The sequence below is a fragment of the Gekko japonicus genome, unplaced genomic scaffold, assembly GCF_001447785.1.
Source record: "Gekko japonicus isolate JY-2015 unplaced genomic scaffold, Gekko_japonicus_V1.1 scaffold20, whole genome shotgun sequence".
Lineage (NCBI taxonomy): Eukaryota > Metazoa > Chordata > Lepidosauria > Squamata > Gekkonidae > Gekko > Gekko japonicus.
The window spans coordinates 3,012,763-3,029,510 of NW_015169172.1; the positions used below are offsets into that span (position 1 = coordinate 3,012,763).

Sequence of the window (16,748 nt, forward strand, 5' to 3'; positions counted from 1 at the left end):
TGCTATCAACTGGCTGATCAGGGTGCTGGTATGAAAGCACTCATTGCTGGAGTGTATATCTTTTTTTCAGTTTCAATTATTTTGAGACCCCTACATTCTAAATTCTGCACAAAATAGTAGCCCCCCCCCCAAGATAACAAAAAAACGCAGATTAAAAATAATTGTTTGGGTCACTATTATAGGCAATATTTATTTACCTTTTCTATTTAGAACTTGTCATTTTATATTTAATGAAAAGCCTATCTATACCGTGAAGCTCAAAACATACTGATTTCTTAACCAGTCCTACCTAAAAAGCAAAAATTCCCAAGGGCCTTGATTAAAAAGAGAGAGAGAGCACTGTTTCCTAAGGTAATATGAGAACCTGAAGTCCTAATCCAATTCTATCTTTAATACACTTGATTTATATAGATAATTACCATGATCCTGAGAATACAAAAGTGATAACACAGTATACTATATAACAACCAAAAAAAGCACTGTATAAATAATGCAATCAAAGGCACTATGCTGAAGTGCAAAGGAACAAAGAATATTTATATAACACAATGTGTACAAACAGATACAATATAGTTTATACATATGACATACAACAACACAGAGTGTACAAAAGAAGCCGGCACACAGGACATAGGATGAAGAGACAAAGACTCCAGATTCCAATCTTCGTTTCGTTGATACTTCTTCAGTTGTACCATACAGCTACAATAATAATAATAATCAGCTTGGCAATTAATACTAATATTTACAACCTAATCAAAGATAATTTATGAAGTCACAATATTTACCTCCATCTTTTTGTTGTTGTTCAGTCACACAGTCGGGTCCGACTCTTCGCAACCCCATGGACCAGATCACGCCAGGCCTTCCTGTCTTCCGCCGTCCTCTGAAGTTTGCTCAATTTCATGTTCATTGCATCTATGACACTGTCTAACCATCTCATCCTTTGCCGTCCCCGTCATCTTTGACTTTCCATCTTTCCCAGTATCAGGGTCTTCTCCAGTGAGTGCTCCCTTCTCATTTGGTGGCCAAAGTATTTGAGCTTCAGTTACATTATCTGGCCTTCCAGAGAACAGTCAGGGTTGATTTCTTTTAGGATTGACTGATTTGATCTTCTTGCAGTCCAAGGGACTCTCAAGAGTCTACTCCAGCACCATAGTTCAAAAGAATCTATTCTTCGGCACTCGGCCTTCCTTATAGTCCAACTCTCGCAGCCATACATGACTACTGGGAATACCATTGCTTTCCTCCCAAGGAGCAGGCGTCTTTTAATTTCATGGCTGCTGTCACAGTCTGCGGTGATCTGGGATCCCAGGAATGTATATTGGCATATTTAGTAAAAAGGTAAAGGTTCCCTTGCTCGAAAGCCAGTCGAATCCGACTCTAGGGTTGCGGTGCTCATATCTGTTTCAAAGCCGAAGAGCCAGAGCTGTCCAAAGACATTTCCATGGTCATGTGGCCGGCATGACTAAACACCAAGGCACATGGAACGCTGTTACCTTCCCACCGAAGTGGTACCTGTTTATCTACTTGCAATTTCTTGCTTTCAAACTGCTAGGTTGGCAGGAGCTGGAACTAGAGACAGGAGCTCACTCTGTCATGCGGCAACTCAGGTCTTGAACTGCTGAACTACTGACCTTTCACAGCCTGCAGTTCAGCCTCTTAACCACTTGAGCCACCGCAGCTCCATTGGCATATATGCCAACAGTTAAAATAATTAAAAACAAGATAAAACAATCAATAATTGCTGGGCTGATTATTATTATTATTGTAGCTGTATGGTACAACTGAAGAAGTATCAATGAAATGAAGATTGGAATCCGGAGTCTTTGTCTCTTCATCCTATGTCCTGTGTGCCGGCTTCTTTTGTACACTCTGTGTTATTGTATGTCATATGTATACACTATATTGTATCTGTTTGTACACATTGTGTTATATAAATGTTCTTTGTTCCTTTGCACTTCAGCATAGTGCCTTTGATTGCATTTATACAGTGCTTTTTTTGGTCATGATCCTGAGAAACCTGCAGGCAAGCCAGATATATTTGTCAGAATAACAAAAACAAGACGGAACAAAAAAATTGTGCAAAAATCAACTGTATCCAAAGACAGTTTCACATATTCTTTCACAGAGCTGATATTCATGTCTCCATACATCATGCTGCAAAACTGTGAGTGCAAGGGCCTGAACTTCTTTATACACAGAAGTAAAAGCAGTAGTTGGGTCAGACAGCTTCTCAGATTAAAGACAAAGAAAAGAAAGTCTGAAATTGTCATAGAGCCTTCAGGACATGGCATGATTTTGGATACAATTTTTGAGTTAGCACAGAAGTTGTGTTTGCCTCTTTTAAAAAAACAAGTGAGAAGATTTTAGTTTTAATTGTGGCCTACAAGGTCTGACAATGTCGAATTCTGTTGTCATATGTACTGTTGATATGATTTAGAAGTTCAAATACAACAACTCCGCTCCAGTTAACACTAATCTTTCACATAACACTCCACATCAAATTGCTCTTTTTATATAGGTTACTAATTAAAAGGCACATTATTTAAACCAAGAATAAGATTTGATTGGTTGCATAAGGTGCTCAGCATATGCCATGAGATGCTCTACACTTGCCCCCAATTCATTTTTGCCCCTGTAGCTCTTCACTACACACTCCTGAAAAGATGTTACTAAAAGTCAGGGGCTATTGTTATAACTCAAGTTATTTTATACCTGGCAAGAAACGGTCGATTTTCTGCCTAATGAGAAGTTTCAGTGACTATTTTGTAAAATCAGCTTCATGCAAACAGAATGAGGAGTTTCAGACAGACGATATAATCCGGAAGAGGAACGGTTCCCAAACGGTTTCTGGTCTGTCATTTCAGACAGAGCCGTTTTAGAACCAGTTCCCTACTGGAATATATTTGTAAATTCAGACACAAACGCTTCTGTCCCATTTAGGAAATGGGGCTGAAGCGTTTTACCTGTCAACCATTTCCAAGTAGTCTTCAGTTTCCTCTCCCAGATCCGATGTGCTTTTTCCCACCGTTTTTCGCCCACACGGGCGATCTCCGGCTTTTTTTTTTGAACGTTCGCTTTATAGCATTATAGCGCTATAGTGCTAAAATGCTGTAACGTGACAGCATTATATCAACGCCATTGAAATGCCTGGAGTGTTTTGTTATAGTGCTATAGTGCTCTAAAGTGAATGTTCAAAAAAAAGCTGGAAATCGCCTGCACGGGCGAAAAACGGCGGGGGAAAAGCGGGAAAAAGTGGTGCAGTCTGAAATGGCAAACCACTTCAGATCCAATTCTTTACCGGAAGGGAAAAGCCATGTGTGAAATGGCAGCCCTATACCGCTTTACTCCATGACGGATCAAAAACGGCTTCAAAACGGGTTAAAAAGGGTAATGTGAAATTCCTCAATGGTATAAAGGAAAACCCTTTGTCTATCCTGAACCTACTGCCCATCAGCTTCACTGGATGCCCTCAAGTTCTAGTATTTTGGGAGAAGGAGAAAAATTCTCTTTGTCAACTCTCTCCACCCCATGCATAATTTCACAAACCTCTATCATGTCCCCCCTCAGTTATCTCTTTTCTAAACTGAAAAATCCCACACTCTTCAGCCTTTCCTCATAGGGAAGGTGCTCCAACCCCCTAATCATCTTGGTTGCCTTCCTCTGTACTTTTTCCAGCTCTGCAATGTCCTTTTTGAGATAAAGTCACCAGAAATGCACACAGAATTCCAAATGAGGCAGCACCACAGATCTATACAGAGGCATTACAATACTGGCCATTTTATTCTCAATCCCTTTCCTAATAATCCCTAACATAGTGTTTGCCTTTTTAACTGCTGCAGCACACTGGGTTGACACTTTCATTGAGCTATCCACTATGACCCTAATATTTTTTCCACTCAGTCTCAGCAAGTTCAAACCCCATTAGCCTATACTTGAAGCTGGGATTTTTGGTCCCAATGTGCATCACCTTACACTTATCAACACTGAATTTAATTTGCCATATTGTTGCTCACTCATCTAGTTTGTGGAGGTCCTCTTGGAGCTTTACACAGTCAGCCTTGGTTTTCACCATCCTGAATACCATCTGCAAACTTGGCTACTACACTACTAGTTCCAGATCATTTATAATAAATTAAATAGTACCGATCCCAATACTGATCCTTGTGGGACATCACTGCTTACTGCCCTCCATTGTGAGAACTGTCCATTGATTCCTACTCTTTTCTTCCTGTCATTTAACCAGTTTTTAATTCATAAGAGAACCAGTCCTCTTATACCATGACTGCTAAGTTTACTCAGGCGTCTTTGGTGAGGTACCTTGTCAAGAGCCTTTTGAAAGTCCAGGTATATGATATCTACCATTGTCTACATGCTTGTTCACTTTCCCAAAGAACTCCCAAAACTTGGTGAAGCTGGACTTCCCTTTGCAGAAGCCATGCTGATTTTCCCTCAGCAGGCTTTGTCCCTCTATGTGCCTAACAATTCTATCTTTGATTACAGTTTCTACTAATTTGCCTGGGGCGAACATTAGTCTGACTGGCCTGTAATTTCCTGGTTCGCCTCTGAATCCGGATGTACTCATAGCGGATAAAATAGCGACGCAAATAAGAAGGGATTACATACCAAACAAGCAAAATGATTTTGTAGAAAAATGGTATACTGTTTTAAATTATATAAATGCGGGGCAAAATAAAGCTTATGTCATTCCGGAGAAATACTCTAAGATTGCACTATATTAAAGGTTAAAGATGGGATATATAGCTATGGAAAAAGGAAGTGTATAATGAGATAGTTGTGTCTATCCTAGAGAAATGTTCTGTATTAAAGTTAAGGTTATATACAGGGGAGAGGGATAAAAATTTTGTATTGTAAGTGTTGCAGCGTTGTATTGATGTATTGTTGTTTATTCTATATTTAAAATTAATTTAAAAATTTTTTAAAAAAGTTGCTTATGCCTGTCAAGCTTCAGTTTCATTTTTCTGTAATTCACTTCACTGCTTGCTATACTTTAGGGGAGAGGGAATTCCTGAGGGAAGTGCAGATGTTGTTTGGAGTGGATGCTTGTAGAAACCATAACCATTTCTTAACCTGTTCCCCAGTGCCAGTTCCCAAGGGAGCTGGCCTTGGAGTCTTCTCTGCCAGGCTAGAATGAGATAAGGCACCGTATATCTGTCAGGGTTGCCATAGTGACCTAGGGGCTGGATGATGACGTGTGCATGGGACGTGAGGTGCTGTTTCTCATACCTATAACTGGGGATTTTTCATGCCTTTCCTCAGTTCTGACACAGAGCATGTTTCCAAAAATAAGCATATCTCAATAAACTACTACTGCTTAACTGTGACAATGCCACTTGAAAGTACCAAAATGAATTTGTTATCTGATTGATTAATTAAATAGCAGGAGTAAAGCATTCACCTTTTTAACACTAGAATTCTAATTTTAATGGAACAAGTGTCATACTAACAAAAGGGATGATAAATAATTTTTAGAGCTGTCCAAATACATCCAGTATTTGGATACATTGCCAAATGTCTCTGTTTATATTGAGTGTTAGAGACTAGAATCCAGCTGGTGGTAGGAGTGTGGAGAGGTATCTTTTAAAAAATACCTTTTGATAGGGACTTTTCTGTGACTCTAGAAAGTTTTCTATATTGACTTAATATTTGTGGCTTTTCAGATACATAGAAAGATGTTTGGATATAACAACTGAAAAATCCAAATACTGTAAACAAATGCTTAACCCACAGTGAGTTTTACCTGGAACAGTTAAGCATCTGAAGACCTGTTGACTTTAAAAGGAGAGATGTTACTTGTGGGATTTTTTTAAAAAAATGCTTAACTTTGTCCAAATTGTCCCCTGTGTGCTTGTCCTCTGTGTGTTTACCCATTTTTATGTATCAGTTCATATCAGTTTAGTTTGATACATGGTCTGCTCAAAAAAATATTAATAAAAGCAATAAAAACTACCATGTACAATACAAAGACCAACAAAAGAGACTTACACACACCATTATATTCCAGCATTTCAAATTTCTTGTACACATTTAACAGTAAAGGGGGTCAGTTATTTGAAGACTCAACCATCTGCTTTCATACTGTGCATGCCATTATACAAAATTTTGTTACATTGTAATTTCTTTAGAAGAGTTTGAAAGGAGAAGGTACATGTAGACTTGATCGGACCTTTCTGGGAATTGATTAAAATTGGCATAATATATTAGGAATGTATATCATTAAGGACAGTGTAATAATACATTTTATGTATAACTGTTAAGATTAGTATGCAAAATTAATATCATAACATGACCAAAGTGAAGGGACACTCTTTGAAAATGTGTTTACATATCCTTTTAGAAGAAGAAGAGATTGGATTTATACCCCGCCCTTCACTACCCAAAGGTGTCTCAGAGCGGTTTACAAACTCCTTTCCATTCCTCTCCCCACAACAGACACCCTGTGAGGTAGCTCGGGCTGAGAGAGCTTTGACAGAAACTGCTCTTTTTCAAGAACAGCTGTGCCAAGGTCATCCAGCAGGTGCAAATGGAGGAGTGGGGAATTAAACCTGGTTCTTCCAGATTAGAGTCCACGCACTTAACCACTACACCAAACTGGCTCAAAGAGTCTTAAAAATACTTAACTCTGCTGGATCATACCTTCTTCAGTATGGATATGGATTCCAGATGTCAAGAATATAGATACATATGATTAGCATTCCCTTCAAAGGTACCCAAATTCCTGTAAAAAGGCTTTACCTCTTCAGTTTTGCAAAGCAATGTCTTCAATCACCAGCTACTACATTAGTTATAGCAGTTAGTTAGTTATAGCAGTCCCTTCATGGATCCAAAGGGTGCAGACCCTTTATGCCCCTGCTCCCAGTACACATCCCTAAAGGAGGCTATGGGATAAAGATATCCCCTGCTCATATAAGTTACTTAGTATAAGGCCAACCTACATATTTAATGAGTTGAGTCGGGTTCTACCAACACAACTCTTATTCCACTTAGGCAGCTGCTGGGAACGAATTTCCGAACCATTGCAGAGCCCTGATTCAGACTGGGAGCTCTTCCGCTCTCTCATTTCCATTGCTTGTGTGTCCCTATTGCTTTGGTGTGTGGGGAGGGTTTCTTTTCCACACATGTTTTGCTTCCTTTAGTGGCTGATTAAATATTACATTGCTGTATGTCCGGCATATCACTCCACAGATTTAAACTGCAACCAAAATGAGAATGTGGAAGAGCCCTGGACTACAGTGTGAAGGGAGAAGGGTTATCAGCCTTACCTCTGCACTGTGAGCCAAACCAGCTTCCAAGGGGAAGTGTTTTCCCTGTTAGAGGGAAAATGAGCCTCCCTTATGGAGCAAATAACATCCCTGAGGGCTAGTTTGGTGTAGTGGTTAAGTGCGCAGACTCTAATCTGGGAGAACCGGGTTTGATTTTCCACTCCTCCACTTGCACCTGGCTGGATGACCTTGGGCAAGCCATAGTTCTGACAAGAGCTGTTCTTGAAAAAGAGCAGTTTCTGTCAAGAGCTCTCTCAGCCCCACCTACCTCACAGGGCGTCTATTGTGGGGAGAGAAAGGGAAAGGAGTTTGTAAGCCGCTCCGAGACACCTTTGGGTTGTGAAGGGCGGGGTATAAATCCAATCTTTTCTTCTTATTCTTCTCTTCTATCTTAGGTTGGGAAACTCATTAAAAAACCAGAATATCTAGTTTGGTCATAGGTTCCAGCATAAGATCTGAATATACCAAAAATCTACTACTATTGTGAGACCATCACAACAAATACATTTGACATCTAGCACACTCTGGAGTACTGCAAAGGACTGTAGGAAACTACCTGAAATTGAAACCAGTCTGTCTTTTCTGGATGACTACAATGTTACACAGTGCTGCAAGTGCTGCAATACTGTAAGACATAAATACTAAGAACTTCCTGTTGCCGTTGCCAACATTTTAGTACTACTACATTACAAACAACTGGACTCACATAGCTGGGTGCCTCCTTCAGCGTATATTGTGATTCTATGCTCTGTCCAATGGAATGAAACTTACCAATATCTAATGGCACGAGCGACATTAATGGTGACTGGAGCAATGCCATTCCATGTGTGATCTTGAGCCACATAATGTAAGTGTGGTTGAGTCTCACTGAAGGTATCTGACATTTGTATTTTTGGTGTTTTACAGCAATACAATGAGTAACTGTGAAACTGTTCTTTAGTGAATTTGTAGAGTTGCTTTCCAATGATACATCTGTTCTAAATTGGAAAAGAAAATTAAACCCATCAGTTTTTTTAAGTATCATATCTAGAGCACTCTATTAGATGTTGTTTTAGAATACATTCATTCTTTCAGTTAAGAACCCTGTTAAAAAAGGTAGAGATTGCTGAAAATGTCAGCACATCTCTTTACTTGTACAAGGAAGATAGGGTGCTTATGAGCCCCACCTACCTCACAGGATGTCTGTTGTGGGAAGGGAAAGGAGTTTTTAAGCCACTCTGAAACTCCAAGTGAAGGGTGGGGTATAAATCCAGTCTCCTCCTCCTCCTTCTCCACTTCCTCTTCTTCTTCTTCTCTCTTCTCTGAAAGCCCCCATGGCTTTTCCCCTTTTCCTGCTTCTTTTTCTCCTTCCACTTGCCAACCAAGGTACCTTATTCTGCACCATCTTCAGCTTTCCCTCCTTCCCTCCCCACAGCAGCCCCTCTGCAGGAAAAATCTGGCCTAGTTACATGGAGCCAGCCATCAGGCTGAGACCCAGTTGTGCAGAGTAAGCCACCAGGCTGAGGCCTCGTTGCACAGTGGGGAACATGCAAAAATTTGCAGGGGGGGACTTAACTTTCCCATGTATCCTTCCCCATATTATTTTCTCTTTTTTTCTCTTTCCCTTCTACTGGAAATTTAGGGTTGCCAGGTCTACTCACCCAGCCGGCGGGGGGTGGGAGGGAACCTTCCAGGAATGGGGAGGATGGGGTGACATCGCTGTGCATGATGTTGTCAGTGCAAGGATGGCATGCAGAAGTGACATCATCATGCTGGGTACATCACGTGATCGTGCACTAGCATTTTGGTCAAAACTCTATGGTTACCACAGAGTTTTGGCCCAAATGCTAGAGTGTCACTGCATAACATCACTTCCATGTGATGTCATTGTGCTGAAAACATTGACATGAGAGGGGGCTGTTTGGGTGTGGGGCTTCCCCCACTGGCCAGCTGGCCAGTGGTAGATTGGAGCCCCTGAAATTGAGGGGACCCCCACCCTAGGTGAGGATCCCTTCTGGCGCCCCCTCCCCCGTGCGCCCACCAATTTTCAAAAAATGGCAATCCTATGGAAGTCCCATATCCTCACATTTCCTGCTTTCTTCTCTCTTTTTCATACACCTACAAGCAGAGCCGGCCCCAGCTTATTTTGCACCCTAGGTGAGGATCCCTTCTGGCGCCCCCTCCCCCGTGCGCCCACCAATTTTCAAAAATAAATGCATTTTAGGAAGAATGAAAAACACAAATAATCAAGAAACTTCCAGAGTATGGGGCTGGGTTCAGTTTGGTGCCCCTAAAGGCCGTCCTGCTCTAGGCAATCGCCTAGTTCGCCTAGTGAGTAAGCCGGCCCTGCCTACAAGGAATACCAGAGTCATGACCTGAAGACGGGCAATGGCAAACCACCTCTGAATATCTCTTGCCTTGAAAACCACACAGGGTCACCATGTCAGCTGTGACTTGACAGCACTTTCCTCCACCACCTATCTTTTATCTGCTGCCTCATCTTCAGCTATATTTATAATTTATTTGCTTCATCTTCAATTACATTAATATTTATTTATTTCATATATATCCAGTTTTTCTCCCAACAGGGAACAAAAGCATCTTACACCATTCTCTTCTCCATGTTATCTTCACAACCCTGTGATGGAGGCTAGGCTGAGAGCTTGTAAGCTTCCACAGCCAAATGGGGATTCAAACCTGGGTCTCGCAGATCCTACTCTGAAACTCTAACCACTACAACACACTGACTTTTGTGGGGTGGCTGCTGTTGAACAATGACAATCAGCTGGCCTAGGTGAGTCATGCAAATCTTGTGCTATAAATCCTCCCTCAAAGGCCAAAACAGTCCTGGAAAGGGCCATACCTCCATCCCTGCCTTTTGCTGATAAACACCAAGGCTTGAAGACTCCTGTTTAACAGCCCCCTCCCCATTTATTTATTTATTTATTTATTTATAGCTTTCAGATTTTCCTGCAAACCTTTTCTCATGTTTGTAGACAGATCTATCTTGTCTGTTCAAGGCTCCAATCTCCAGATCTAAGTTTACATAGATGGGGTCAGGTTGAAAATTACATATACTGGCGGTGGTGGTGGTGGGGGATCCCATGAGAAACTCAGAAGGAAATTCCTTCATTGTCCCTGCTTTGCCCTCTGGCTTCTGACACCTACACCCAGTCACATTTCTCTACTCTTTCCATCTCCTCCTCCCATTTTTCCTTCCACACCATACACCTTCTTCCCACTTATGCCCAACATTGGTTCCCGCTGCCCCCTTTCATCAGTCTGACATTCCTGCCACCCTCTCCTCTCCTGGCCTGTCCTCACCACTCTGCCTGTCTACCCATCTTCACCATTCTGCCCATTCACCCCCACCTCCTCATAGCTCTGCTTGAGCCCCTTCACTGCTTCAACTCCTTATAGCCCTGCTTGAGCCTCTTCACTGCTCAGGCTACCGACCCATCACCTCCTCACTCTGCCTATCTACCCCTTCCTCACCATTCTGCCCTCCTACCCTTCTATTCACTGCTCTTTGTCATTCTGCCACCCATTCACCTCTTCCTTGTCATTCTGCCTGCTCATCCTGCCTCCTCATTATTCTGCCTACCCCCCTCCTTGCCATCCTGCCTACCTGCCCATCCACCCCTCTCCTTTCTATGAGCCCCACACAGGCAGATAACCCTCCTCACTTGCTCCACATCATCTCCTTCTTTACCTAGACCCATCATGGTAGTGCAGCCCCCTAAAATTCTGTGGAGGAACTCAGCATGTCAGCTCAACCTGCAGATCTCTCAGGCACAGGCCTGTGGGGGGAGGGGAAGGAGAAAGAAGTGGCAACACTGCCTCTTATGAGCAGCTCTCACTCTCAAGGTGAGCAGCTTTCACCTCCAAAGATAATAAGAGGCAGCAACAGCAGCTCCAATAGAAGTGTGTTGCATGTGTATGCACAAGCACTCCTCTGTCCATCAAGTTTGCAAAAAAAAATTGTAGCATGTAGATCAGGGCTGTGAAACATGCGGGCCGGGGCCCGGATGAGGCCCCCGGAAGGCTTCGATCAGGCCAGCAGTGGAACTGACTGTCTTCTGCTTCTTCTTCTAGTTTTGCTGCTGCTGCGTCATTGTAGGTTTGCAGCTTACAGATACACACCTGAACAGCATACTCAAGATTGCAACAGCACAGACATTTTGATGTAATAATTCAAAGCAAGAGGTTTCAGTTATCAGACACTGTTAAATAAACAAAATATTGCAAGAGTGCTAATGTTTTAAGCACGTTTTAAAGTTTAAAAAAACCCTTTGTGTTTGTGTCCTTTATAAAGTTTATATCTCTGCTACCTGGCATTACATTTTATGACACACATGGCCCGGCCCAAAAAGGTCTCATTTATGTCAGATCCGGCCCTCATAACAAATGAGTTCGACACCCCTGCTGTAGATGGCCACAAATTTAAGTGTCTGCAGATTTGGCTATGTTGAAAATTAGATTACACACACACACACACACACCCCATCATGACATTTCCTCTATAATAGCAAGCCTATGCAACTCGTGCTACCTATGGCAACCAAGTCATTAGAATAACATACATAACTCCACACCTTTGATACGGCTGCAGCCTGATGCAGCTAATAATTGAATAATCAGACAAAAGTAATACAATTGGAACCTTGCTTTGAGACTGGTGGGAGGAGGATGGTCCTCCTGCAAGAAAAAAATTCTTGTAAAAAGATTTGTTCTATTTGTTTCTTTGAAAAGATTTTAAATAATGCGTAGTGGGAAAAGGTCATAAAAACTAAACATTTGGAAATGATGGTATTATGTTTTACTGTAAAAGGGGTACTTGCATAATTATTTATTTTTAACAGGCACATTAATCCTTATAAAAATGACAAAAGCCTTTAAAACCTTTGCAAAACTAATTGTGAAATTCAGAGCTGTGCAGCAAGTAATGTCACTAGCCTTGGCCAATAGACACCTACAACAACCATATGCATGGCAACCCCTCTCTCATTTCCTAACGGGAGGGAATGTGTTTTCCCAATTCAGCCTGAACTATTCACAAGATCCATAAATAGACCACAAAACCTGACTGAGAAAATTCAGGATTGTATTGTAGGTGACAATGGCATGATAGGACTACTCCCACCATCTAGTTAAATTATAATTACTATGTTTAAAACTGCCCATAAATTATTCTTGTCATGTTACAGATGTTTGGTTGATTTTGAAAATACAGTTTTTGGTTTGTTGTTAGTTTGCTTCTACCATCCCACAAAGAAAAATGAACAAATTCATTTAAACCCAAGCACGGCTACTATCACTTTGGATTCGACTCTGGAAAATACTCAGTTCTTGGCTTTTTAGTGTTCTGTTTTGTTCCCTCTACAAAATGAAACAAACTCAAAAGACCTTCTTTGGCTGAGCTCTCTAAATAATTTTGTTTTTATGCCTTTTGTATATACTGGAATGTTACTTGAAACAAAGCAAGAATTTCTCTGAAATATGTTCTGCTTAACAGAACCATCCAAAATGGAAAGCACAAACCGTACTAGTTTGCAAGTTCCAATGTGCACTAAAAATCTGCTACCAAAAAAGAAAATCAATTCTCAATTTAATTACCAGGAACAATAATAGAAATATAGAATCAATCTGAAATTTGCAATGGCACTATCTAAAGAACTAAATGGTTCAATATACACACCACACTCCCTACTCCAGCTGCACAACAAACCTTTTTTAAACAACAGGTTTTAAATAAATAAATTACAATAATCAATTGTTTTTTATAACTTTTTTATTGCTTTTTTCACTAAAGTCTACAAAGGGTAAGGGGAAAAGGGAGACTAAACTAAAATACAAAGCTAAAGCAAGGATCATAATACATTAATTGTAAATTAATTGTAACGATATCTTGATATTCTTCCCACGATTAAGAAATTAAAAAGAGGGAAGTTACTGATTATTATTTTGAGATCAAACTAATACAAGCATGATTAGCCAGAATAGGTCTATCCTAGTTTCTTATATATAAAAAGAAAGTAAGGCTTTCAGTATTAAGCTACACTGCACATTTTAATCTCATGTGCCTGTTTTTATCATAGTTCAATTTGACTTTGAGGATTTTAGGGGCCGCAGCTACTTTTTCAGATTCAGAATCTTCTGAGGGACTGCCCAAAGTGCTTCCAGTGCTTCCCGATCCATGTTCGCTGTTTTCTTCTGTTTTGTTATTATCCTCTGCTTTCCCTTTTTCTTTCTCTGTTGTTTGATGTTGCTCCAAGAACGCCTTTGCTTTTGAAACTGAATCAATCTTCTCTTTTTTCTCTTTTCAGTTGAAGATAAGTCCTTCTGGAAATATCCATCTGAAGGGGGTGGAGTTTTGCTGTAGAAAAGAAGTTAGATTTTTGTACTGTTTCCTCCGTTTTCTTATCTCAACTGGAATGTCTTTTAAAACTCTCATCTCTTCACCTTTGATTTTCAGGGTTATCCCTTTAGTCGCTTTCAAGATTATGTCTCTCTTTGATCTCTTGGAGAACTTAACAAATACTTCACTGGGCAGTTTATTTTTTTAATGAAGTCTGGATAGGTTCAATAGACCATATCCATGTAGCTTTGTAAAGATTCTGCTTTAAGATCTGCCACTGGTGCCAATTGTTTATTTCAATACAAAATCAGCTCTAAAGAATCAGCAATAATAATAAAAAGAAGTAGAAATGAAATAATGGGATAAAAAGGTATGGGGCACATGCAGTGCAATGGGGAGTTAACATTGAGCACAAATTATGGAGAGGTACTATCCTCTGACTGGGAGGCTATTTCTGGGTGTCACTCAAGCGTTTGCATATCCCACATGCCCAAAGGCAAAATTTATTAGTTGTCTCCTGGGGAAACTCTGCAAGAAGGATGAAGACATATAGTTGTTCAGATTTCCTGGTAAAGTCGACAGAATTGGAGCTATATATTGAGATTGGATATCGTTGTGAAATGGGCAAAATGTTTTCAGTAGACTCTACTTTCCCTGCACGGCATGGGAAGAGCCATTGAGAGAGTGGGATGCAATGGTATTTGCCTTCCAGGAGGGTCAAGGGTGGAACATGCAAGGGTAATGTTTATCCAATATTTGGATATCATGAAAGATCTGAGGTAATCTAGTTAGTATATTGGAGAATACTGGAGAATAATTGGATGTTTCCATGTCTGTGTTCTGTCCAGTTGTAGAGCTTGATCCCAGAGTTGCTGTTTAACTGTTTCTTTTGCTTTTTATTCGTTCAAGGCACAATAAGACTTTGGGGGAAAGGCCAGTCTCCTGGGGTTTTCCCTCTATTGCTCTTTGCCAGGCTGACTGGTGGCTATCATCAAGGATCAAGTGAGCTAGGCCCCCTGGACTGAAGAAAAGTTTTAACCAGTAGGTGGCTGCGAAGAGCCACATACAGGTCTCCCATTCTCTAATCTAAGGAGGGCATTCAGGACACATCGCAGGACTCCAAGGATTGATTGCAAGAACTTGGATCTTACGGCTTCCAGTGAGTGCCCTTCTTTACCGAGTTGGGAACCATATAGGAGCTGGGAGACAGCCTTTCCTTAGAAGACCTTGATTGCTGCAGGGATAAAGGTAGCTCCTTTTGTAAATTAGAATTTTTGAATGGCAGAAGATGTTCTGTGGGCATTCTCAATAGCATGCAATGCTTGACCCGTATGTTTTTAAATGGCCCCAATTAGTAAGGGAGAAAATTAATTATTTAGGCATTGATCTAGACTCCCTGGCCAATTCCAATGAAATCTATATATTTCAAATAATCCAAAGGAAAATTCAGGATATTGATTTACAATTAATAAAAGCTGGAGCAGAGGGAACTTGTGCCTCCTATTTCCTGGGTCTCGCCTTCCTGCAAAATTCTATAGCTCAGTACTTTTCAAGCTTAACAATCCCTTCCCAACGCAGAGCATTTATGCTGGTCAGACTCAATATATTTCCCTCGGCTATGGTTACAGGCAGATACAAGGGTATCCCCTATGAGGCAAGACTGCAGATGTCTCTGCAAAGAACCTGACTCTGTACAGCACATCCTCTTAAACTGCCCACTGTACACTGAGCTACATTTACACCTGATTAGTCCTCTCCTTCAAGCCTCTAAGGTTACAACCAATAGAGGTACTGAATTCTTGCTAGCAGACAAAACCCCCGAAGTTACTGAGCAGGTGGCAGAGATCCTGGCAAATATACTCAGGGACTGAGAAAAAGAGGAAAGAAAAGAGGGAAGAGGAAGAGGAAAGGAGGCGGAGAGATAAGGAAAGAGAGACTAGTAAGAGAGAGAAGGTGTATCTATGATTCCATTTCAGATAGATACATTTCTTACTGTACCTGTTTTAATTACTTGGGTTACTGTTCCAAATGTTTATCACTTTGTATTATTATTATTATTATTATTATTATTATTATTATTATTATTATTATTATTATTTACAATGATACAAATTGCTATATTTTGATGGTTTCTATTTGTTGGCATATGGGCTGACTTGTACTGTTATTTTTTCTTTAAAGCTATTGTTATGCCAATAAAGGTTATTGGAATTGGAATTGGCTTGAGCTCTCCAATGTCCAGACAACTGGAAGACTATACAAAGGTATTTAAAGGTTTTAGTTTGTTCAATGTTATGGCCCTCTATTTGCCATCTGTGAGTTTGATGTTTGTTTTTTGATAGTTTATCGCAAACTGCTCCTCTTTGCTGTATATGGTGAAGGCACAGAGTGCTCTCCTAAGGCCCACTTGAGAGTGGGATAAGACAACAGTGTTGTCTGCATACAGCAAGGCAGAGATCATTTTATCAGCAAGCTTTGGAGGGTGGAAGCTTAGATTTCTTAGTTGTTGTACCAAGGAGTTGATGTAATAGTTAAAAAAGTAGGAGGCGGGCAGAATACAACCCTGCTTGACTCCGTTGTCAAGTGGGATCTTTCTGGAGAAATGGCCTTGAGGACTGCATCTTGAGGAGTTCTCAAGCTTTGCCCAGAGTCTATTCCTAGGGATGTCGTCAAATACTGCTTTGAAATCCACAAAGGTGGCACAGAGTAGTGCATTTGTTTTACAGCTGTATTGCTCCTCTAGGTGGTGCAGAATCAGACACTGGTCTATAGCAGAGCAGACAGCAAGCTCCATGCTTTTTGAAATTTAAAAATATACCATGCTTTTCATAGGATTTATATTTTAAAATCCAGCCACCTATGATGCCCCCATCCACTCCCCTCCCTCTGAGACAAGATTTTCACTCCTTTTATCTTTCCCTTTACAGACTGAGCCACCCTAGTAATGTATTTTCTTCTTTGCTGAAGAACTAAGAACATAAGAGACACCAGTGTTGGATCAGGCCAGAGGCCCATCCAGTCCAACACTCTGTGTCACACAGTGGCCAGAAATACCAGGTGCCATCAGGAGGTCCACCAGTGGGGCCAGGACATTAGAAGCCCTCCCACTGTTGACCCCCCCAAGC

At 40.9% G+C, this 16,748-nt stretch overlaps 1 protein-coding gene across 1 annotated transcript in view; it reads right to left on the reverse strand.

Moving 5' to 3' along the window:
• The window catches only part of LEPR (leptin receptor), a 92,700-nt gene that overhangs the window by 50,974 nt on the left and 24,978 nt on the right, over positions 1-16,748 (reverse strand). The window contains exon 5 of the mRNA XM_015415786.1: positions 8,058-8,263. Coding sequence (XP_015271272.1) covers positions 8,058-8,263 — 206 coding nt within the window. The remainder of the gene's footprint in view (positions 1-8,057; positions 8,264-16,748) is intronic.